At 52.1% G+C, this 24061-nt stretch overlaps 4 protein-coding genes across 5 annotated transcripts in view; 1 reads left to right on the top strand and 3 right to left on the bottom strand.

The window, feature by feature from the left end:
- Nucleotides 1–11711, bottom strand: part of LOC116822190 (uncharacterized) — a 63069-nt gene extending 51358 nt beyond the window's left edge. Inside the window, 1 exon segment of the mRNA XM_075064703.1 lies at nucleotides 11668–11711. Coding sequence (XP_074920804.1) covers nucleotides 11668–11688 — 21 coding nt within the window. The 5' untranslated portion in view covers nucleotides 11689–11711.
- AIP (AHR interacting HSP90 co-chaperone) overlaps nucleotides 1–24061 on the top strand; it is a 340731-nt gene that overhangs the window by 270595 nt on the left and 46075 nt on the right. The window lies entirely within an intron of this gene.
- Nucleotides 4383–11370, bottom strand: LOC116822191 (uncharacterized). Of its 2 annotated transcripts, none has more exons than XM_075065939.1 (4): nucleotides 11016–11370; nucleotides 9763–9879; nucleotides 6085–8158; nucleotides 4383–5193 (listed from the first exon to the last, which is right to left on the bottom strand). In XM_075065939.1, exons 1-3 carry the CDS (start codon nucleotides 11047–11049, stop codon nucleotides 7119–7121), a joined length of 1191 nt encoding a protein of 396 aa, XP_074922040.1. In that variant the 5' UTR covers nucleotides 11050–11370; the 3' UTR covers nucleotides 4383–5193; nucleotides 6085–7118. The 2 variants fall into 2 exon arrangements, with proteins under 2 accessions (XP_074922040.1, XP_074922042.1); XM_075065941.1 differs by having other exon boundaries at nucleotides 6085–8155; nucleotides 11016–11261.
- The window catches only part of LOC116822209 (uncharacterized), a 20753-nt gene continuing 14099 nt past the window's right edge, over nucleotides 17408–24061 (bottom strand). The window contains 4 exon segments of the mRNA XM_075064702.1: nucleotides 17408–18044; nucleotides 18513–19719; nucleotides 22621–22737; nucleotides 23412–23538. Of these exon segments, the coding sequence (XP_074920803.1) occupies nucleotides 18521–19719; nucleotides 22621–22737; nucleotides 23412–23538 (1443 nt within the window). The 3' untranslated portion in view covers nucleotides 17408–18044; nucleotides 18513–18520.

The raw sequence follows: 24061 nt of genomic DNA, 5'->3' as shown, positions 1-24061 counted from the left end.
TCAGTGGGACCCCTTTTGTTCTGTTCCACGTCTTCTTATATCTTTGGCACAAGGTGGGAATCCTTTTGTTTCTCTGGGTTCCCACCCCTCCTTCTAAATGGAAAAGCACCAGGTTTAAGATAGATTCCAGTATTGTGACCAGGTCACATGTCCTGTGACACCATCTTCTTCATTACCCATGTCATGTAATGGAAGGCTTGCAGGTAAACAGAGCCACTTACAGCCAATTGTCTTAGTCAATGAGAGCCATCTAAACCATCATTACTAGCCCACGCTTTGCATAATTACAATAGGACCTCAGCATTGACTTCATATTTCTAATTTTAGATATAAGAATGATACATAGATATAAATAGCATGAGAAAACTCAGTAGATTATAAGCTTTGTAATGATATCTTACGAGACACATTTGCATAAAACATTTTCCAGTTACATCATATTCACATTCATAAACATATGGAGTGCAACATCATGCCTCCCTTCTCACATTTATCTCTGGATGACTTCTCCTTGTCCAGATCTATTCTCATCTCCATCAATATTCTATTCATTGAACTTTTTGAAACTTTGTACTTTTAGAGAGAGGTACAGGATTGACTCTGTGTACACAAATTTGCAGAGGGACATTAGGGTTGAGGTCTGTTATTTCTCACATCTATATATTGTTTGTTTAAAAACATTTTTGCCATTAACAAGCATGTTATCCCTGGAGACGCAAATCCACAGATTTGAGAACTGGTATCTTCTAGACTGAGCACTGAGTCTCCCATTGTTTAGATACAAAGATTACCCTAAATAATTTATACAGAAGCCCTTGGAACCAGTGATGAGCTGCGAAAATCCTAAGAACCGATTCCCTACCAGGTCCTTGTTGGTGCTTCGATAGCGGAGGGGTCTTCACTCGCTCTGGGTTTTTGGGTCCTTTAGTGCCGCTGAAGTGCTGCCAAAGACTGGGTAGGGAACTGCCTGGTGAGTACAAGCCCCATGTGCCTCCCAAAACAACTTGTCCCTGACCCCCATGCACGTACTGCCCCCTCACAACCCACAATCCATCAACCTTCCCTTCTCCNGTTCCATGTCCCTGACTGCTCCGACCCCATCCACCACCACCCCGACAGACCCCCCATTCTGTATCCCCTGACCGCCCTCCCAGAACCTCTGCTCACACTGCCCCCCAGGACCCCATCCCCTACCCAATTCACCCCGTTCCATGTCCCTGACTGCTCCGACCCCATCCACCACCACCCCGACAGACCCCCCATTCTGTATCCCCTGACCGCCCTCCCAGAACCTCTGCTCACTCCCTGACCCTTATCCAATCCCTCCTCCCAGCTCCAGCCCCAGCCCAGCCCCCTTACCATGCTGCTCGGGGCAGCGTGTATGGATGCCGTGTGGCCCACTGGAGCTCGCAGCCCCCCCCACCCCCTTACCATGCCGCTGGGCTCTGTGAGAGGGGGGAAGGCCGGGGGGACTTCCCCAGCCAGGAGCTTAGGCGGGCCACACAGGATGATTCTGCAGGCTGGAGTTTGCCCACCCCTTTAATAACTGATTCTCAACCGGCTTCTAAATTTAACAACCAGTTCGCGGGAACTGCTATGAACCAGCTCCAGCTCACCACTGCCTGGAACTCCATAAGATTCGGTCCCTAATCCATGAACTATTGGAACTCATTTACAAAACTTTTCTTAAACATTAAATGAATATATTGTCCCATACTATAGAATTAGAAACTCCTAGCAAAGAACCAGCTGCAGTGCAGCCACTGGTCCCCCAAGTGTGCCAAAGCATTCCAGATGCTAAAAGATCATCTCTGCCATGAACCGATGCTTTGCAGCCCCGCTTTCCCTCATAGGTTGATAGTCCAGACAGATGCTGTGGCAGTGGGATTTGGGGCCGTCCTCTCTCAGACCCTCGACAGAGACTATCCCGTCTTTTACATTGGCTGAAAGCTCTTCCCCCTGGAATGCAACTATTTGATCATCGAGGAGGCGGCCCTGGCAGTTAAATAGGCTGGGGAGGCCCTTTCATATTACCTCCTGGGGGACTCCGTTGTTGTCACGGATCATACCCCCCCGAAGTGGCTCCAGACCATGAACGCCACTAACGTGAGGCTAATAAGGTGGTACCTCCTCCTTTGACAGTTGGCATTTACCTTGCAACATAGGGAGGTAAGGAGAATGCAAATGCTGATGGTCTCTCTCGGCTGGGGAAGGGGGACCATACCAACCCTGGAGATTGGCCGGGGTCTGGACTTGAGGGAGGGTTGTAATGAGAGGGTCTGGTCTCCAACCCTGACGAACAGGGATAGACCATGACCGCCCCCGATGGGCAGAGCTGGGACATGCGCGGCTGCCCCGTTGGAAGCAGGGGGCCGGGACAGTGACGGGAAATGGGAGGCCCTCAAGCTCAGTTGGGGGGAGAGCTGCTAGAGGAGGAGGACGTCTCCCCCCTGCACTGCTGGAGCCTGGACCCGACGGAGGCCGCTACAGTGCCAGAGCCTGGAGGGACTGCTGGAGCTGCCAGATGCTGGGGACACTGAGAAGCTGTTAGGGCTGCCACTTGCCATTTACTCCAGTGAGATGAATGACAACCCCAGAGCCCCACTGCCCCCTGACTGGGAGAGTAGGAAGGAGCCCTGGAAAGCCGAATAGGACCACTCCGCCACTGTTAGGGCCCTGGGCTGGGACATAGTGGAGCGAGTGGGCTTGCGTCCCCCTACCACCTGCCACTCCATCCCTGGCAGCCTCCCCACCTTCAGGTCAAGAAGCCTGCACTGGTCTATCGCCCGCTTGAACTAGGACACCAGATGGTTTTGCTGACTGTTCTGCCAGGGGGCTGATTCCCCCTACACTGTTGTGTTGCTCTGCCTGACTGCGGACCAGGGCCATGAACTGTTTTCTGTCCTGCCCTGATTGAGGGCACTGGGCCTATAAGCCTCTGCTGCTAGGTCTGAAAGCTGGCCTGTCATTATGGCGCTGTCCACACTACCAATTTGTGCTGACAAAAGTGATGTCAACACCCAAAAATTGACATCATAAAAGTCACAACTGCATGTTCACACTTGCTCCGTTAACTGTCATGAAGACATTGCGGACAGCAGTGCAGTTAATCGTGAAGTTCCTAACTGAGGAAGACTTGCAGGCACCCAGCGTTCTGCGTGATATGGATAGGACCAACTTTAGATTGCTTTTGGCATTCACAGAGCAGGTACATAGGGTAGACCGTCACTTTTGGGCTCAGGAAACAAGCACTGGTGAGACCGTATCGTCATGCAGGTGTGGGATGACAACCAGTGGGTACAGAACTTTCGGATACAGAAAGCCACCTCCCTGGAACTGTGTGCGGAGCTCACCCCAGCCCTGCAGCACAAGGACACCAGAATGAGAGCTGCCTTCTCAGTAGAGAAGCATGTGGCAATCTGTGTGTGGAAGCTAATGACTCCAGACTGCTACCCAGTCGATCGTGAATCAATTTGGAGTGGGGAAGTCGACTGTTGGGGCGGCATTAATGCAAGTGTGCAGGGCAATAAATCGCATCCTGCTACAAAGGACCCTGACTCTGGGAAATGTGCATGAAATAGTGGACAGCTCTGCACCCATTCATTTTGGCACCAGACCACATCACTAGGAAGGGGTACTTCCCCATGGTGTTGCAGACTCTTGTGGATCACCGTGGGTGTTTCACTGACATCAACACAGGGTGGTCCACGAAGATGTATGACACAAGCATCTTCAGGAACACCTGCCTATACAGAGAGCTGCAGGCAGGGACTTTTTTCCCCTAACCAGAAGATCACAGTGGGGGATGTTAAAATGCCCATAGTGATCCTGGGGGACCCTGCATGCCCCTTACAGCCTTGGTTTATGAAACCTTACATGGGACACCTGGTCAGCAGTAAGGGCAGTTCAACAACAGGTTCAGTAGGTGCCAGATGAGAGTTGAATGTGCCTTTGGCAAATTAAAGGTGCACTGGCGATGCCTTTATAGCAGGTTAGACCTCACTGAGGCTAATATTCCCATGGTCATAGCCACATGCTGTACATTGCATAATCTCTGTGAAGCTAAGGGTGAAAGGTTTGCTCAGGGGTGGAGTGCTGAGGCAGACTGTCTGGCAGCTGATTTTGAGCAGCCAGATACTAGGGCTGTTAGAGGAGCCCAGAGGGGGGTTATTTGAATCAGGGAGGCTTTGAGACAGCACTTGGACAATAAGCATCAGTAATATATCTCTGTCAGAGGTGCTTCAATGTTACATTACATGTGGTTTTCCTAGAGGGCAATGGTGACATTTGGGGCCTAATAGTCCAGTAAGAAAGTGATTAAAATGCCTGTGCATGTATTGGTAGTGCTTGCAATCTCACCTTGTAGAAAGAAAAAAAAAAGATTTACCATTATAAAACTCTGCTTTTATTGCGCAAGAAACAGCACACACAAACACACAGATGCTTGGCGGGAAAGGAGGAACCAGGGAAGGGCAGACTTTACAACTGTGCATAGGTCCAGCTAGCATTGTGAAAGTTGTCTGAGGGGGTGGAGTGAATGGGACATCGAGGAGTGCTGAAAAGCAGAAAGGAATTTGTGGTTGGAGTGGGACGGGGGGGCATGAGAGAGTTCTGAATGTGTTGCAGTGGAGGTTGAACACTGATTTGCTCAGGGCTTGTCTACACTTACCAGGGATGCATCATCGGTCAATTTAGTGGCTCTAGTAAAGACCCACTAAATTGACCACAGATCGCTCTCCCATTGACTCCTGTACTCCACCGGATCGAGAGGAATAGGGGGAGTCGACAGGAGAACGTCTCCCGTTGAAATCACGTAGTGTAGACCCCTCGGGTAAGCAGATCTAAGCTATGTCGATTTGAGTTACACTATTCACGTAACTCAAATTGCGTAGCTTAGATGGAATTTCCCCTGTAGTGTAGGCAAGGCCTCAGTTTGCAGCACTATTAAGGACTTCAGCATCTGTATTTGCTCCTCCATTACTTTAATCAGTCGCTCAATTGCATCCTTAATAAAGGTGTGATTCTCTTTTCTGTCCTGCCATTCGGCTTCCCAGCACTCCTTGTGTTCCCTTTTTTCTGCATTGGAGCACTGCCGGACCTCCCGGAACATGTCTTTTTTGCTGTGTCTTGGGTGCTTTCTTATCTGGCAGAGACGCTCGGCCAGCATGCATGGGGTGTCCCTGAAGGCCACATCTGGTGAAGCACAAGGGACAAGGCACAGAAGCGGGATTGTTAAATTCACACTCCTGATTGAAACATTTCAGTTAAATACACCTTTTACAACATTGCCGCCAGTTTCTCACTGACCCTAGCCAGGCACATCTCTGCGAACACCCAAAGCATCGTAAGTGGTGGTGGTGGTGGTGGTGGTAGTGAGGGAGATTCCACGCTGGGAAAAGAGCACACACGCTTTGCAAGGGCCGCGGTGCAGCATTCTAGGGGACAAATTCTAAAATTCAACCACACTTTTCCACAGGTGGGGGTCATTTTAGCAGACATCTCACTGCTAAGGGTAAGCTGGGAAACAAGGGTACATCTACTCTATGCTTGTGGTTTCTGCCCTGCTCCCTATGCTGCTCACCTGTGTGCCGCTTTGGTCGCTGCACAAGTGATTACTGAGTGCCATGGGAAAGTTTCCTACACTGGCAGAAGGAACAAAGCTGCTCTACCATGGAACCTTTAGCAGAGAATTGGCAAGTACCTCCAGGAAACTTTCCTGTTGATCTCCCTGGAGGATTCCTGTGAGATCTCGACATGCATCAACACCCTGTTGCATCATACCGATTATCATAGAGTTCATAGAATATCAGGGTTGGAAGGGACCTCAAGAGGTCATATAGTCTAATCCCCTGCTGCAGGACCAATCCCCAGACAGATTTTTGCCCCAGATCCCTAAATGCCCCCCTCAAGGATTGAATTTACAATCCTGGGTTTGGCAGGCCAATGCTCAAACCACTGAGCTATCCCCCGTCCCCTCTGGATTAGCTACACAGGGAATTGTCCAGCTCACAGAAACACAGCCAGCCTCCCACATTTCTGTACCCTGAGCACCACCTCCACACTACACAAGCCACACTCACTTACCAGGCATCTCATCTCCTGCTTCTTGCTCCTGTGAGAGCAACTGCTGAGTCTAGCTAGACACCTCTGGAGAGGAGCGGTTTCCTGCCCTACTGGGCGACCCTGCCAGGAGCTGCACATCCTCATCTAACTCCGCTTCATCAATAACTTCATCCTCTGGCTTAGGTCCTCTTTCTGCTGCCTCAGGCCCTCTGAAGTGTCCATGGGGCTCTTGCTAATGGAGGTGGGGTTGCTCCTTATAGAACCAGCAGATCTTAGGTGAAGCACCTGAATGGGAGTTCACCTCCCTCGCTTTATGCTACGCCTGCCTTATCTCCTTTATCTTCGCTCTGCACTGCAGCATGTCCCGATCACAGCCCTTTTCGCACAAGCCTCGAGAAATCTGCCTGTAGGTATCCCAGTTCCTAAGGCTCAAGCACAGCTGGGACTGCACAGCCTCCTGACGGACAGGGAGAGAGCCGTGACTGCCTTACAGACAGTTAGGGCTTAGAACATTTTCACTGGTTCACCTTAAAGATTTACACTTCACACAGGCTTCTCCACATGCCACGTGAACCATCTGCTTCATTAATAGCAAAGAAACACCTGGCTAGACAGACCTGTGTTACACATTAGGTATGTAGTTCTTCTTTATCACATTTCTATTTAAAATAGACGGTATGAGCAGTTCCTGAGTCGTCTTTCAATTACATGGACCAGGCAGTCCAGTCCTGCCCAGCCCCACAGGACTGCAAATCCCACCTCTAGATGTCACCCAAGAGTCACCTGCTGGCTGGAACCGAGGTAGGTGTGGGGAGAAGTTCCTGGCTGGGTCCCATCTAGATGGGGGGAGAGGGTTGTTTTGGCTGCATCCCAGCTAGATGCATGAGTGTATGTGGGACAGACATAGTTGGATCCCACCTACACGGGGGGCTAGGGGGAAGCTCCCTAATGGAGTAGGCTGTGACAATCTCTAAATTACTACCCGGACTGGTCTGCTCTTCCCCACAGTGCTCAACCAAGTTCCCTTCCCCGCCCCACACAGTCTCTGCTGGTCATCAGGGGGACAGGACCACTCGCTGGTCTACATCTGCTGGTGCTACGTCAGGCCCACTGGCTGCCAGAAGCCCCCCAGGCCCTGGCGATGGCAGAGGGGCATTGGTGTGAGTGACCTGGTGCCGGGTGAGGTTGGCCAATCTACCAAACCGCTTGCCACACCCAGCACAGCTGTATGGCCGTTCTCCGGTGTGCGTGCGCTGGTGTCGTCTCAGGCTTGAGCTCTCTGCAAAGCTCTTGCCGCAGTCAGTGCATTGGAAAGGCCTCTCCCCGGTGTGCGTGCGCTGGTGTTTGGCTAGTGCATTGGTGTTGCTGAAGTTCTTGCTACAAACATCACAGCAGTGCAGCGGCTCCCCGCTGTGTGTGTGTTGGTGTGTTCTCAAGTTTGAGCTCTCTGCAAAACTCTTGCCACAGTCAGCACAGCTGTATGGCCGCTCGCCGGTGTGTGTGCGCCGGTGTCTTCTCAGGCTTGAACTCTGTGCAAAGCCCTTGCCACAGTCAGCACAGTGGTACGGCCGCTCGCCGGTGTGTGTGCGCCGGTGTCTTCTCAGGATCGAGCTCTGTGCAAAGCCCTTGCCACAGTCAGCACAGTGGTACGGCCGCTCGCCGGTGTGTGTGCGCCGGTGTCTTCTCAGGATCGAGCTCTGTGCAAAGCACTTTCCGCAGTCAGCACAGTGGTACGGCCGCTCGCCGGTGTGTGTGCGCTGATGTCTCTTCAGGCTTGAGCTCTCTGCAAAGCCCTTGTCGCAGTCAGCACAGTGGTACGGCCGCTCTCCCGTGTGTGTGCGTTGGTGTATTCTCAGGTGTGACCTCTCTGCAAAGTCCCTGGTGCAGTCAGCACAGCGGTGCAGACGCTCACCAGTGTGCGCGCGCTGGTTTGTTCTCACATTTGAGCTCCATGCAAAGCCCTTCCCGTAGTCAACACAGCAATATAGCTGCTCTCCGTTGTGTGTACGCGGGTGTATTTTCAGGACTGAGGACTGGCTGAAGCTCCTGCCACAGCCAGACCATGTGCTCATTCCTCCCAGGATCCCAAGCCCTGCTGGAGAGAGCAGGGGCAATGCCGGTGTTAGCTCATGGTTAAGGATACAGGTTTGTCACGGATGGGAAAAGGTCACACTTGGGACCATTTCCCAATTTCTCTGTGTCTGTTTTTTGGATGCGCGCCTCACCCTGCAATGGCAGCTCTTATCTGACAGGGCTGGACCGAACACCATCGCTCTGGGCATTGAGACCTGGCCTGCAGGGTTACAGCAACCCTCAGATTTGCCCCCACCCAGTCATGATGGTGGGGGAGGTGGGCCTAACTTCAGTGAATGGCATTGCCACCCATATCATCTCTAGCCCGCACCAACCCCTCTGCATCAGGCTGGGGTTAGGGTTGCAGTGCTGGAGGGAAAGTGCTTCTTTGGGCAGTTGGTGCCCCTTTTGTGAAACATCATGGAGCCATCACAGTAAGTTTAGTGACCTGTGACTTTTAGTAAATTTACTAAAAGCAGCAAAGAGTCCTGTGGCACCTTATAGACTAAGAGACATATTGGAGCATGAGCTTTTGTGGGTGAATACCCACTTCATCGGATGCATAAATTTACTGTACCTGCTCCGTAATTTTTTATATGAAATGCTGTGAGAAATCTGCAGTCTGACTCAGGGTGGTTCTAGCCTATGTTGTTTATGCAGCATCTAGCGCCTGCTTCCATGTGCGCCATATGCCTCTTCGGTCTTGTTTGATGCTTAAATGGTAGCTTGCCCAGGATACACCCAGTGCCTGGCACAACGAGGCCCTGATCCACTGATTTTGGTTTTATTTCAATAAGAGGTTATTTACTTACATGTTTCTGGTTCTGCACTGTCTTCCTGATTTATAGCACAAGGCCTGTTCCCCAGTGTTTGTGCTCTTTAAACAATATTGGTTTGAAACTAGCTGAGGTGCTACAATCCCCTCATGTGTTCGCAGTTAGACCGGTATAAAGCTGTTTAGCACAACGTAGCTCATTCCTAAGGGGGAGTCAGTCCCTTTCAACGAATTCCTTCGAAAGACGTCATTCACCCTCGGTCTCGTGTTTCAATCTTTGTGCAAAACTAAAACTAAACTAAAATCCTCAAGACGCAGCAGGTAAACAAACCGGCCCGGCCTGCCAGGGGCTTTCCCTGAACAAGTGGCATACTGCCTTTGAGAAGCACTGTTCTAGATAATACTTAGCCCTGTCTTAGTGCAGGAGACTGGACGAGATGACCTGTGGAGGTCCCGTCTAGTCCCACATGTCTATGATTTCTATGATTCATAGATATCAAAGCCAGACAGACTCATTGTACCCATCCAGCCTGGCTTCCTGCCTATCTGAACCAGAGAATCTCCCCCAGCAATTCCTGCCTCCAGCCTAGTAACTGCTGGCTGAATTAGGGCCTTGGCTTTGAGGGACAGATGATCTACCTCCACCAACAGACTCCCACTGAGGGAGAATTCATTGCCTCCTGAGGGGAGCTCTCCCAGTGGTTCATTCCCCTCCCAGATAAACACTGACCCCATATTTGTCTCTCTTCAGCTCCCAGCCAATGGATCTCGCTCTGCCTCTGCCTTCTACATTAAGGAGCACTCCGCTAGCAGGTGTGTAAATCAGAAAGGATTGGATTATTATGACTCACCTGAGGATGGTCTCTGAGGTCCTGAGTCTTCCCTGGAGTCCTCAGCCTCCCTGATCCATAGCTCTGCCTCCCCTAACTCGATCCGTTGAATTAAGTCTGGTGTGGAACCTGAATAGCCTGTTTGGGGAGAAAGAATCGGTTCTGGGGGCAGGGACTCATTTATATGTTTGTGCAGCCCAGTACAACAGGACCCTGATCTCCATCAGTTTTTGTCTGTGCAGCAACTGGCACGACGAGGCCCAATCTCAGACGCTGTTTGAGAGGAAAGTGCAAGAGATCCCCAGCAGAAGAATAATTAAATAAACCATTCTTAGAAAAGATTTCATCCCATCTCCCACCAGGCAAGTTCAGTTCATACTCTGAAGCAGCTGTGTCTATGATCACTCTCAATTTGCTTTGGGGGCTGAGTCATGGCAGGTGGCACCGTTACACACACCTACCAGTTCGTTTGCTTAGGATGCAGCATTGTTCAACTATACAATTGTTAAATTCATGATGTATGATTCTTTTTGGGGAGGTGGGGAACTAGTGGGTCTGCACATGGGCACAGCCACAGGGTCTGGACTGGGGAGGCGCCGCCGCCGCTGCTGGGGAAAGACGCTTCTCCACCAGACACAGCCTCAGAGCTGCGGCAGCCGGGGACAGGCACCTCTCCCCCAGCCCACTGCAGCAAGAGGGCTGGGGGAGTCCTCTCTCTCCGCCGCAGCCCTGGGGCAGCCTACACCCCAAACCCTCATCCCCGGCCTCATCCTAGAGCCCTCACCCCCAGCCAGAGCCCTAATTCCCCTGACCTCAACCCTTGGCCCCAGCCCGGAGCCACCTCCCACACTCCAAACCTCTCAGCCCCACCACTGCCACACATCACCTCCATATTGGTGCACAGAACAAAATTTATTCTGCACATGCATGTAAAAACAGAGGGAACATTGGTGGGGAGCTGTTCCAAGCAGCAGGAGACTTTTCTCTCTGCCTTATTTGTCTAACTGGAGACAGTTCTTGAGGCAGAGTTCTTGCCCTTGGGGTCTGGGCTGGGCTGGTAAGAGAGGGTTACAACCAAATCTGTGCCAGGACTGAGGTATAATGCAAGTAAACCAGTTACATTAACATTACCCTAAGGCGCTGTAGCCCTGATTTCTCCTTTAACAGGAAGCCAACCTGACATTTGCCATCACTTCGTCACGTGGTGGCACACTGCAGCTGAGGCATCAAGGGAACCCACTGCAGTGAATAAATAAAGGGAAATCGGTCCTTACCCAGGGAAATTAGGGCCCAGTAATTCCTCAGCATCTGGTCCCGGTACAGCTGCTTCTCTGGCTGGGATAGGAGCTCCCACTGCTCCCGGGTGAAATACAGAGCGACGTCCTCAAACACCACCTGGAGCTGCTGGCACAAGCGTTACACACTCAGCACCTTCCGCTCCAGCCCCCAGCCCGGAGTCTCAGCAGGGGACGCGGTTTCTAGGGGAGCGACTCCCAGGGAACCCCCCGCCCAGCACCTGTGACCCGTCCCAGGGAGACTCCCCCCGCACAGCTCCCCCAGGGACCCGGGGCCCTGCTGGCCGGGACAGGAGTCGCCCTCGGCTCCCCACGGGGCTCCCCGCGGGGCGCTGGGAAGAGCCCGAATCCCAGGGCAGGGAACAGGCTCCTCTTCCCGCCTCCGCCCCAGGCCTGTGCTCAGCCCCGCTCCGCCCCGGCTCAGGCTCGCTCTGCCGGGCCGGGCGCGCTCTGGGGAGGGCCGCGCCCGGCTCCGCGTGTCCGCCGGCAGGGCCCAGCGCGCCCCCGACCCCCGCGCTCCGGCCGCTGCAGCCCCGGCCCCGGGTCACTAGCGCGGGAGGACCCGGGTCCCGGCCCCTCGGTCCGGCCCCCAGCCGGACCAGTGCCCGCCGCCGGGGTCCCCCCGTCCTACCTGCGCGGCCGCTGCAGCCATCGCGGGCTCGGCTCCGGACCCGGCCGCTTGCCTCCGCCCGGCGCGACTCCGCCGGGCTGCGCCTCCCCGGGCCGCCTCTCGCCCGCCCTGGGCTGCAGCGGGACCCGCGCGCACGGCCGGCTGTGGACCCAGGGGCCCGGGCTGGTGCCGCCCGCCCCGCGCCTGCCGCCGGCTCCAGCAGCCGGGCGAGGCCCAGCGCGGCATTCCGCCCAGCCCCCGGGTCGCTGCGGTCCCGAGTCCGGCGCCGGGGCGCTCCGCGGCGGTAGGAGCCCTAAGGGGCAGCCCGGTCGCGCTGTGCCGTGGGGAGCTGGGAGGCCGGACTCCTGGGTTCTCTCCCGGCTCTGGGAGGGGAGCAGCGACGCGTGGGTACAAGAGGGCTCGGGCCAGCCTGTGGTGTATGTCACTGTCACAGTAAGACTGTGTGGTGTGTTTGTTGCTAGGCTGTGTGATGTTGGGGTGTGTGTGTTACTAGGGATCACACCCCAGGCTGTGTATGGTGTGCAGGTAACTGTTGTAGAAAGGCTGTGTGATGTGAGTGTTTTACAGATCCCAGCCTGTGTAGTGTGTGTGTGTTACAGGAGCTAACCCCTGGCTGGAATGTGCATGTGTTTCAAGAGCTGTGTGTATGTGTGTGTTACAGGAGCTCAGTCACACCTGGCTGTAGTGTGTGCTACATGTGTGTTTCAGGAGGGCTGCGCAATGTATGTGTTACGTGTACTTTACAGGATCTCTCACCCATCTGTGTAACGTGTGTGTTTCAGAAGCTCACACCCATGTCCCTTCCCAGCGCCATGGGGAGAGCAGCTGCCTCATACAGATGCCGTGTTCTGGCCTCAGTGCTGCTGCTGAAGGAGTTGGCGCCCAGGCTGGCTGCCTCCACCCACTGCCCTGCACACCACACGTACGGACACAGTGGTCAAAGTCAAACTCATCAAGGGCCCATGGGATGTCGACCACAGCTGGCTCTTCCAGAAGCTCGCCATGCCCTGCGCTTGCCATGAAAGGCATCGGGGGGAGGAAGGGACGGATCCTGTGTGTGACCCAGCTCCAGCCAAGGTTGTGGCTACAGAGCCCTGCCAGCCCAGCATTGACCAGTAGCACTGACTCTGGTATCCCTACACTCAGCACCCGCTAACCTCTGTTAGCCCAAGGCCAGCATCCCCTCTGGCTGCTGGAGAAGAGGATGCTGGTCTGTGGGGTAACGTCTCCCCTCCTCATCCTTTCTCCACTGGACCTTTCCTCTATCTCACAGCACCTCTCATAAAGTGCCTGGGTCTCTGCCTGCTTCTAGTAGCTGCTTTGCATAAGAGGGAGGAAGCCCAGTCCCTGTGGTTTAGGCGGCCTAAGAGCTAACTGGCTGAAAAGGGGAAGGGTGTTGGGACAGGTGGTGCGGGGCAGGGAGGATTAGTCAGATTCAGGACACCTGGGTTCTATCCCTGGCTCCTGGAGAGGAGTGGAGGCTGGTGGGGTAAAGAAGTGGGAGCTGGGAGCCTGGACTGCCTTGGAATGGGATCCCAGCCATGTCTTCCTTGTGACTCTTCCTGCAGACCCAACCCTAATCTCAGCACCAACCTGCCAAGGGTGCAAAAGCATGCCCAAAGCATCCACTGAGGCGGCCATCAAGGGAGGGGTACAGAGCTGGGTCCCAGCAGCCCCAGCTCATGGGGCACAGGGGCTCATGAGCTGCAGCCTTGCTGCATTCTCTGGGCCATGTTGAGGAGCACTGGGAGCCTTGAATGAGGGAGCGAGGCTGGGCTTGTGGTTATGGGGCTGGGCTGGGCTGGGCTGCAGGAGTCCTGGTGTCTATTCTGAACTCTGGCACTTGCTGCATCTGTGACATTGGGCAAATCACTTGGGTCATAGGGAATCAGAGCAGTGGTGTGTCCACTCCAGTGTCCTGTTTCCAGCACCAGAGGCTGCAGAGGCAGGTGTAAGAATCCCGCAGTTGTGGATGTGGGGATAATCACGCTGCGCTAGTGTCACTGTGCTTCAGAGGGTCACACCAGGAATACCAGATTCAGGACAAACTGCTGAGAAACAGGTGTAGACACACCAAACCTGGTGGTTATTCCTCCATGAGATATACCAAACCAGTAAACATTTGTCTCACCACAGTGGCTAACAGTCAGAACTGCAGCCTCCTTAGGTATCCCAGTCCTTGTTTCACCACCCAGATACTAGATTTAATGATGAGTGGTTGTTTACAACCAATTTCATCAAACAAAGAGTTCCTCTGATCCCAAAAGACCCACCCCCTTCCCAGGTTAATATATAGCTCAGATCTTGCCCAATAATCGCGTGGTTGCCAATCCTTTGGTATCTAATATCTAAAGGTTTAGGTATAAGCGAAAAGAAAGAGGTGAGGGTTACAACAGTTAAAGGAATCAAACACATACACACATTGCAAAGTTCTTGTGGCCGGTTTGAAGCAGTGATGGAATAAACTGCTGGATTGTTAAGTCTCCGATGGCATCCAAAAGAATGGAAGGTCCTGAGCCCATTGATTAGAAAACTCCTTTTATTATAAGTCCATAGTCCAGAGATCAGCGCAGGAAAGAGGCAAAATGCAGATGCTTCTAGGGCTTTTTATAGCTTCTGCCAGGCCTAAGTGTTTCATGATTTCTTATTTCTTTTTTAGTATTTTGCTAAATGTGCCAAATAAGTCAATAACCAGGCCTGCATTTTGTCTTGTACATGGGCGTATTGTCCAATTTTACATTGTTAGATTTATCTGACAGACTGTGTGTGTTTTGTATAAAATACTTCTGAAAACAAGTATGATGTTCTGTGAGACTTAACTGTCAATAAAACTAACTTGAATGTATGCTTAAAGTAGCTTATCTATACAATAATATGCAGTTTGGTTTGAGTGTATGCTTAACTGTTTTGAGAAAGAGGAGGGAAGGGTGGATGTTAAAGTGTTATGTGTCTGTATATACGTATAAATAAACACCACTTATAGCTCTGGTAAAAAATGCAATCAACTCTAACACAAAATAGTTTAAACTATCCCTACATTTTGTTTACATGGGGTGTGTTGAACAATTGAACACTATTAGGTTTCTTTTAAGCTAGGCTGCATGCGTATTCTGTATGAAATAATGCTGAAAAGTATGAATGTGTATGTGAGCGGGTGACGTCTATAAAGCTAGTTTGAATGTATGCTTATGGTGGTTTATAAGTTGGCTCGAATAATGCTTATTCGTTTTAGGAAGTAGGGCCAAGAGAGGTTTGGGACTGGGACTGCGTGTGCATGCTTTTGGGTTTTCTTTTTCTTTTTTAGTTTCTCTATCCCTTCACCCACTTCCACAATATACATAGGAAAGAACAGTTCTACCTGATATAACTGAGCAGCATGAACGCCAAAATGATCATTTACTGTGGTTCTCCTCTCCCGTGTCATGTGGGCCACAAACAGACTGCTGAGACCGACCAGACCGCTCCAAAGCGGAGAACTCCTGACTCGCCGTGCCACCGGCTGACCCTACTGCGGACTCCACAACGTTCTCCAACTTGACCTCTTTGCCCACGACTTCGTTCTCGGGCTTGAGCCCCCTGTCCACCGTCTGCAGCCCCACCAAAGTATCCACAGGGCTCTTGGCGGTGGATGTGACGTCGCCACCAAGGGGGACATCCAGCTCCGGATAGAAGTGGTAGGTCCTCAGCGCAGGACCAGAGTGAGGGTTTGCCTCCCTTGCCTGCTGGGACGCCTGCCTCAGCTCCTTTATCTTTGCTCAGCTCTGCTGCCTCCTCCTGCCTTGTAAACAGACTTTTGATTCGGGCACCATTTAAGGTTGTCAGATCCCAAAAACCAGACACCCAGAAACCCTAAATGGCACCTTGACACAAAAGCCAAAACCTGGACAGGTGGCAACCCTGCCAGTCACACAATAGTACATACTGCGGAACAGGCCCCTCCTTTCAGCTCATTAAAAGCTGGGGCGTTCCTGGGTGGTCAGATCTCTCCTTGCCCAGTTTGGCGGTGACATCTGGAGGGTTGTAGGGGATGTTACTCTTTCATGCTGTACAAAGGGGTGTGTGAAACCCAGTGTTTTTATTTAAAGGCACAGTAAGACATTACACACTGAAGAGCTGTTTTTAAAGGCAGTGTGGTTCAGTGGGCTGAGCTATGGGCTTGGACCTAGGAGACCAGAGTTCCATTCCCAGCTCTGCCACTGGCCTGTTGACTGACCTTGGGTGAGGCTCTCTGTGCCTTAGTTTCCCCATCTGTAAAATGGGAACTGAGGCACTAAGTGGCTTTGTAAAGCACTTTGAGATGTACAGCTGGCCCCCATCTCTAAGTATTTCAGTAAATATATTTCAAGTACAACCAAATCAAACAACCCGCCTACCCCAAGTGTTGAGACATTTTTTCCTTCTCCAACCCCAAAACACAGGTCAGAGTGGGCTGTGTCAGTCCAGTCAAGGAGCTATTGTGTAAGGGGTGGGGCAATCAAAGCATCAGACAGACTTTCATGGAAGGAGAAAAAGCAGCCACTGCCCTAGGGGGATGAAGGCTGCGCAGCTGGCTACTGCTGCCTTCAGCCCATCTTTGCACAGAAAACATCTGGTGCAATGGCTGTTCCCCTGCAAGAAGCATTGTGCTGTTTGACTCTCCCCTGAGAATGTTCACAACCATTTCCCCCTGTTCATAAGCTGTTTTTGCAACAGAGAATTCATCTCTTCATTGCAGTGTGGGCTGTCGGGGGGGTGGGGAGGAAGGGGAGGGGAAGATGGCAACTTAAAGCTCTTCTTCACAGGCACATGGTAAAATAAAAACAAACTTCCTTCCCTACTTCTAACAGTGCATGTACAATTTATAACTTCCAAAGCATCCTGGTGCATTCTTCATCTCTAGCAATTTTAAAATCAAGATTGGATAAAAAAAACAAAAGCTGTGCTCTAGTTCAAACAGGCATTAACTCAGGGAAGTTCTTTGGCCTGTGTTGTACAGGAGCTCAGAGTGAATGTGGTCTCCTGCATAGGCCTGATGAAATTGTGCACCACTGCACAGGCGCAGAATCCATGTCCCCCGCAGATTCCCCCCCCACCCCCCCCTGGGGGGCAGAAAATATGTTTTGCCAGCGAGACACTGCAATTACACCTTCTTCCCACCAGGAGCTGTTGTGGCACCAGAACAGAGGGCAGCCAGCTCAGAGCCATAGTAGAAGTGGCATTCCTCACAGCAACCTGCCCACGGGCCCAGGTGAGGAAACACGCAATATGAGGGCGGGGACAGACAGAGCAGGGCACATAGGGCTGCTGCGTGGATCACATAGGCTGGGATTCAGAAGAGCTAGTGGAGAGGAAGACTGGGATGGGGTCTAGGTGGGAGTGGGGGTGCAGGACCACACAGGGATGGCAGAAGGAGAGTGCAGGGGGACACAAGACGGGGCAGATGCACCTAACTGAATGGGAGAGGCTAGCAGATCAGCCAGGGATGCATGAGGGAGGCTCTCCAACTCTCTAACAATCCCCCCGCAAAAAAAAAATCTGTTACATATTTTTCCCACCCACACCCAACAACCCTCCTGCTTCACTCCTAGGCTACTTCCAGCAATTACTTCCCTCTCCCTCAGCTCCTCTGTTACTCCTGATTCCCCCAAGCCTTTGTACTTCTGCTGAGGGGTGCAGGAAATACATTTCTGTATTGTAGTTTACATGGATTCTTACTCAAATTTCTGTATTAATAGCCTAGTAAAGAATCTATTTGTCAAAATACACTTTCTGAATCTTTTCTGTTGTCTGCATTGTTACAGACATACTTGCCAACAGGTATTTTGAAAAATTACCAAAATAACAAACTAGCGTGATTATATTGTGTTATTCTGACAAATAAAATGTGCAGAATTTTAAAATATTGTCCACAGAATTTTTAGGTTCAGAATTTCCCCCAAGAATAATGGGAAACTCCCTATGCGCCTGCCTGTCATACAGTTCATCAGACCTCATGGTCAGCTAGGCCTTAGAACACTTTCATTGGTTGCACTTCACATTGGCTTTTCCACCTGCTGTGTGAATGCATCAGCTTTTTCAATAGCAAAGAAACACCTGGTTAGATAGATCTTTGTTCCACATTAGGTACTTAGTTCTTCTTCATCACATTTCTATTTAAAGTAGATGGCATGAGCAGTTCCTCAGTCTTCTTTCAATCACACACACTGGGCTGTCCTGCTCCACCCCTCAACCCGATCCATGCTCAGAGGACTGCAAATCCCACCTCTAGATGTCACCCAAGAGTCACCTGCTGGCTGGAACGGAGCGAGGTGTGCTGGGAAGTTCTTGGCTGGGTCCCATCGAGATGAGGAGTGGAAGGGGGGTTATCCTGGCTGCATCCCAGTGAGATGAGTGACTGACTGTGGGACAGAAAGAGAGACCTGGTTGGAACCCACCTATATGAGGGGGAAAGCTCCCTAATGCAGTAGGCTGTGACCATCTGCTCTAAATTCCCTCCACCTGTCTGATCTTTCCTACACTTGGTCAGCCAAGTCCCCTTCCATGTCCCCCAGTGTCTCTCTGCTGGGCATCACTGGGACAGGACCACGCCCTGGTCTGCACTAGCTGCCAGAAGCCCCTCAGGCCCTGGCAGTGGCAGAGGGGCATTCGTGTGCATGACCAGATGCTGGATGAGGTTGGCCAATCTAGCAAAGTGCTTGCCCCAGTCAGCACAGCTGTACTGCTGCTCTCAGCTGTGAATGAACCAATGTGGTATCAAGGAGGAGGCCTGTGCAAAGCTCTTGCTGCAGCCAGCGCATCGGAATGTCCTCCCCCGAATGTGCGTGCACTGGTGCTTGGTGAGTGGACTGTTTTTTTGACATTCTTACCAGAATCATCACAGTGGTGCGGCTGCTCTCCGGTGCGTGCGCTGGTGTTTTCTCAGGGTTGAGCTCTGTGCAAAGCCCTTGCCGCAGTCAGTACAGTGATACGGTCGCTCCCCAGTGTGCGTACGTTGGTGTGATCTCAGGTTTGACCTCTCTACAAAGCCCTTGCCGCAGTAAGCACAGTGATATGGCCGCTCCCCAGTGTGTGTGCGCTGGTGTATTCTCAGCCGTGAGCGCCCTGCAAAGCCTTTCCCGCAGTCAGCACAGCAGTACGGCCGCTCCCCAGTGTGCGCGCGCTGGTGCCGTGTCAGTGTGGAGGCACAGCGGAATCCCTTACCACAGTGGGTACAACGGTGTGGCTGCTCCCCAGTGTGCGCGCGCTGGTGCAGTGTCAGTGTGGAGGCACAGCGGAATCCCTTGCCACAGCGGGCACAACGATGTGGCCACTCTCCAGTGTGCGTGCACTGGTGTTTCCTCAGGCTTGAGCTCTCTGCAAAGCCCTTATTGCAGTCGGCACAGTGGTATGGCCGCTCCCCAGTGTGTGTGCGCTGATGTATTCTCAGAGTCGAGCTCTCTGCAAAGCCCTTGCCACAGTCAGCACAGTGATGCGGCCGTTCCCCAGCGTGCATGCGCTCGTGTCTTTTCAGGTGTGAGCGCCATGCAAAGCTCTTACCGCAGTCAGCACAGCAATGCGGCCGCTCCCCGGTGTGTGTGCGCTGGTGCTGGGTCAGTGTGGATGAACTGCAGAATCCCTTACCACAGTGGGCACAGTGGTACGGCCGCTCCCCGGTGTGCATGCGCAGGTGTATTCTCAGGCCTGAGCTCTCTGCAAAGCCCTTGCCACACTCAGGACAGCGATGTGGCCGCTCCCCGGTGTGCACGCGCTGGTGTCTTCTCAGGTGTGCGCTCCGTGCAAAGGCCTTGCCACAGTCAGAGCAGCGGTGCAACCACGCCCCAGCATGCGTGTACTGGTGCTGGGTCAGGGCGGAGGGACTGCTGAAGCTCTTTCCGCAGTCAATGCAGCGGTGGGGACGCTGGCCCATGGGGCGTCTCTGGGGTGTAGCAAGGTCTAGTCTCTGGCTGAGTTTAGCCTGGGGATGGACTGCGTCCTGTGCATGAATCCCTATGTGGGACGTGGAATCCTGCTTCCCCGCGGCACTTTCCCCACATTCACTCTGTGTCCGCGTTCCCCCCAGGATCCCGAGCCCTGCTGGAGAGAGCTCACGGTTAAGGCTACAGGTTTGTCAAGGATGGAAAATGTCACACAGATGGAGCGATTTCACCAATTGTCCATGACTGTTTTTTGGATGGAAGCCTCACTCTGCAATGGTGGGTCCTGTCTCACAGGGTTGGACCCAACGGCTCTCTCTGGGTACTGAGACCTGGTCTGCGGGGTTACAGCGCCACTCAGATTTGCCCCCACCCCCAGTGATAATGGTGGGGGAAGGAAGCCAAACTTCAGTGAATGGCCTTGCCACCCAGATCCTCTCTAGCTCGCACCAATCCCTCTGCACCAGGCTGCAGTCAGGATTGCAGCACTGGGGGAAGTGCTGGGCAGTTGGTGCCCCATAGGCATGGCGAGGAGGAGGGCAGGTTTTGTTAAAAATGAGGGAGCAGTCACAGGAAGTTTAGTGACCTGTACCTTTCACTACATTTTCTGTAATTTATGATACAACATACCATAACAAATCTGCAGCCTGACTCGGTGGTTCTGCCCTATGTTGTTTGTGCAGCGCCTAGGGCCTCCTCCCACATGCACCACGCACCTCTTGGGTTTTCTTTGATGATTAAAGCGTAGCTTGCCCAGGACACAGGCAGCGCCTGCCACAATAGGGCCCTCATCCAGAACTAGGGCCTCAAAGTGCTAACAAATAGGGACCGTGGTTTGTTTCAAATTGATTTTGGTTTTATTTCAATCAGAGGTTTTTATTTACATGTGGGTGGTTCTTCACTCTCCTGTTTTATACCATAAGCCCAGTTCCACAGTATTTGCGCTGTTTAGCCATATTGGTTCGAAACTAGCTCACGTAGATGCAGTGAGACCGGTATCAAGCTGCTTAGAACTACACAGTTTATTCCTGCGGGGGAGTGAGTCCTTTTCAATAAAACTAAACTAAAAATCCTCAAGAAGGTAGGGTGGGAAGGGGATAGAGGGGATGACAAGTCACTCAGGGTTTGTGAGATGTAATCTGAAAACCATGTCTTTTGTTTTACAACCCAATCAGTGAAACTGCTGAGCTGGAAGGGGTGAATGGCTGCTACCCGGAAGGCCTTTGATCTACAGATAGTCGCAGACTGTGTTAAGGCTGAGGACTGTGCTAAGCATTGACACTGAAGCAATGTAAGTGACAACAATTTTGTGCCACTGAGAGAGGAGGAGAGGGGGGATGTGACAAAGGCCATTCCACTCCCTCTCCCTCACACCCAGCCCGTACACCAGGGTACTCCGAGATGTGGCCCGAAGGACAATTTTGTCTGGCTCCCAAACACGTCCACTCCCAAAGCAGCGCTGCCTGGAACACGGGGCAGTTTTAGAGCATTACAGTGACGCGCTGGAAGTGCCAGAGACCTGCTCTACAAAATAGTGTCCTCCACGTGGTATAACCTCGCACTCATCACTTATCATACGTGACTGACTCTGCCCTGCCCTGCGTCATTCCCAGCTTTCACCTTGTTCGCTGGAGCAGGTTTCTCCAGTCTGAGACGTCACATGCAAAGTGAAGTGGCAGAGACGGGCTGGGTGGGAACGTGGAGAGGACAGCGCTTTCTCTGCCAAGGGCCAGTGACTCAGGGATACTCTCCCAGGCTGTAAACAGGTTTTTGTCCCTATCTGAACTATTTCTGGACCCAGGTGCCAAGGGCCACAGGGCATCATCACACACAGCTTGAGTCACGAGGGTCAGCGACAAGAAGCCCATTTGAAAAATCTCTAGGGCACCCCTGCCTTGGTATGATTTTCTGAGATGTGGGAAGCCTAGGTGGTGTTGTGATCTATGGACTGGCAGGCGTGTCTTTCTAGCCAGGTGTTTGTTACTCCCCAGTGCCAGACCCACTGACACACACAGATTTTATCCTCATAGCCTCAGTGTCCTCTCCATTACACAGGTGGGGTAACTGAGGCATGGTGGAGCTGTAGTGACTCGCTTCTAGAACTGAACCAAGATCTTGTGAATCCTACTCCAATGTCTCACCCCCTAGGTAAATGCAGCCCGCATATGCTCCCCCACCACAGAGACCTCTCTCTTTCCCTCAGCATCCCTCAAATCTTCCCCCTCCCCACATTGTCCCATATCACTATCCCACCCTCTTCAAATCTCATCACCTCCCCACCTCCAATCCATTTCTCTTTCACAGTTTTGAGGTCCCACCCGCACTCCAGAAAGGATGTAGACAAACTGGACAGGGTCAGAGGGGAGCAACGAGAATGATTAAAGATCGAGAAAACATGACCTATGAGGAACGATTGGAATTGTTTAGTCTGGTAAAGGACAGGCTAAGGTGGGCTTGATAACAGTCTTCAAGTACGTCAAAGGTTGTTACAAAGTAGAAGGTGATAAATTGTTCTCCTTACCCACTGAGGCCAGGACAAGAAGTAATGGGCTTAAATTGCAGCAAGGGAGATTTAGGTTAGAGATTAGGAAAAACTCTGAAGTGTAGTTAAGCCCTGGAACAAACTACCTGTGATGGTTGTGGAATCTCCATCATGGGAGGTTTCTAAGAACAGGTTAGACAAACACCTGTCAGGAATGGACTAGGTAATACTTAGTCCTGTCTCAGTGCAGCGGACTGGACTAGAGGACCTACTGAGGTCCCTTCCAGTCCTAAATGTCTATGCTTTCTAGGATTCATAGGTATCAAGGCCAGACAGGCTCATTGTGCCCATCCAGCCTGGCTTTCTGCCTATCCCAGCCAGAGAAGCTCCCCAGTGATTCCTGCCTCCAGCCCACTAACTCCTTCCCCTCCAAAATAAATACTGGCCCCTAATTCCCAGCCTCCATTTGTCCCCTTCGGTTCCCAGCCAGTGGATCTCGCTGTGCCTTTGCCTTCTACATCAAGGAGCCCTCCACTAGCAAGTGCGTAAATCAGAAGGGATCGGATTATTATGACTCACCTGAGGAGGGACTCTCAGGCCCTGAGGTTTCCCTGGAGTCTTTGGCATCCTGGATCCAGAGCTCTGCCTCCCCTACCTCGACCCTGTGGATTAAGTCCGGTGTGGAACCTGAATAGCCTGTTTGGGGGGAATTAATCAGTTTTATTACTAAAGATTTGGGGATTGGGACTCAGTTATATATTGGTGCAACCCAGCACAATAGGCCCTGATCTCGGTCAGTGTTTGTCTGCGCAGCACTGGGTGCAATGAGGCCCCAGTCTCGGACACTACTTGAGAGGAAAGTGCAGGAGATCCCAAGGAGACTAATGAAAGCAATCGTCCTTAGAGGAGATTTCATCCCATCTCCTGCCAGGCAAGTTCAGTTCGTACTCTGAAACAGCAACGTCTATGACTCCTCTCAATTTACTTTGGGGCTGTGTCATGGCAGGTATCACTGTTATATAGACCTATCATTTTTTTGCTTAAGGTGCAAGAATTGTTCAAATGCACAGTTAAGATTATGACATTCATTCTTTTTGGGGCAGTGGGGAGCTGTTTTCTTCCTGCATCATTAGTCTTATTTGCTCATGTGCTGTTTGCAACCAGCCCTGTGCCAGGACTGAGGCAGGTAAACAAGTTACACTAAGATTAGCCGCAGGCTCTGTAGCCCTGATTTCATCTTTAACAGGAAGCCGAACTGAGAAAGCCTGATATTTGCAACTACTTGGGCACGTGGCGGCACATGGCAGGTGAGGCAATGAGGGAACCCAGATATTTCACAGCTCTGTGAGTAAAGATAAATAGGTCCTTACCCAAGGAAACAAGGACCTGGTAATTCCTCAGCATCTGGTCCCGGTACAGCTGCTTCTCCGGCTGGGATAGGAGCTCCCACTCCTCCTGGGTGAAATACAGAGCGACATCCTCAAACACCACCTGGAGCTGCTGGCACAAGGGTTACATACTCAGCACCTTCCGCTCCAGCCCCCCAGCCTGGAGTTTCTGCAGGGGACACGGTTTCCAGGGGAGCGACTTCGAGGAAACCCCCAACCCAGCACCTGTGACCCAAGGAGACTCCTCCCCCTCAGATCCCCCACGGACCCAGAGCCCTATTGGCCGGGGACAGGAGTCAGCCTTGGCTCTTCATGGGGCTCTGGGCGGGGCACTAGGAAAGGTCCAAATCTAGATTATTCTCAGTGGTACATGATGACAGAACAAGGAATAATGGTCTCAAGTTGCAGTGGGGGAGGGTTAGGTTGGATATTAAGAAAAACTTTTTCACTAGGAGGGTGGTGAAGCACTGGAATGGGTTACCTAGGGAGGCGGTGGAATCTCCTTCCTTAAAGGCTTTTAAGGTCAGGTTTGATAAAGCCCTGGCTGGGATGATTTAGTTGGGGGTTGGTCCTGCTCTGAGCAGGGGGTTGGGCTAGATACCTCCTGAGGTCCCTTCCAACCCTGATATTCT

Source organism: Chelonoidis abingdonii, chromosome 4 (genome assembly GCF_003597395.2).
Source record: "Chelonoidis abingdonii isolate Lonesome George chromosome 4, CheloAbing_2.0, whole genome shotgun sequence".
NCBI lineage: Eukaryota > Metazoa > Chordata > Testudines > Testudinidae > Chelonoidis > Chelonoidis abingdonii.
Note: the sequence above shows the minus strand (reverse complement) of the source record. Positions and strands in the feature narration are given on the sequence as shown.

Coding starts and splice junctions, on each gene's coding strand:
- LOC116822191 (XM_075065939.1), bottom strand. CDS start 11,049: ATGCTGAGGAATTACTGGGCCCTAATTTCCCTGG. Junction 9,880..11,015: donor CTGGGCCCTAATTTCCCTGG/GTAAGGACCGAT, acceptor CTCCCCAAACAG/GCTATTCAGGTTCCACACCA. Junction 8,159..9,762: donor ACCTCAGAGACCATCCTCAG/GTGAGTCATAAT, acceptor TGCTCTCTCCAG/CAGGGCTTGGGATCCTGGGA.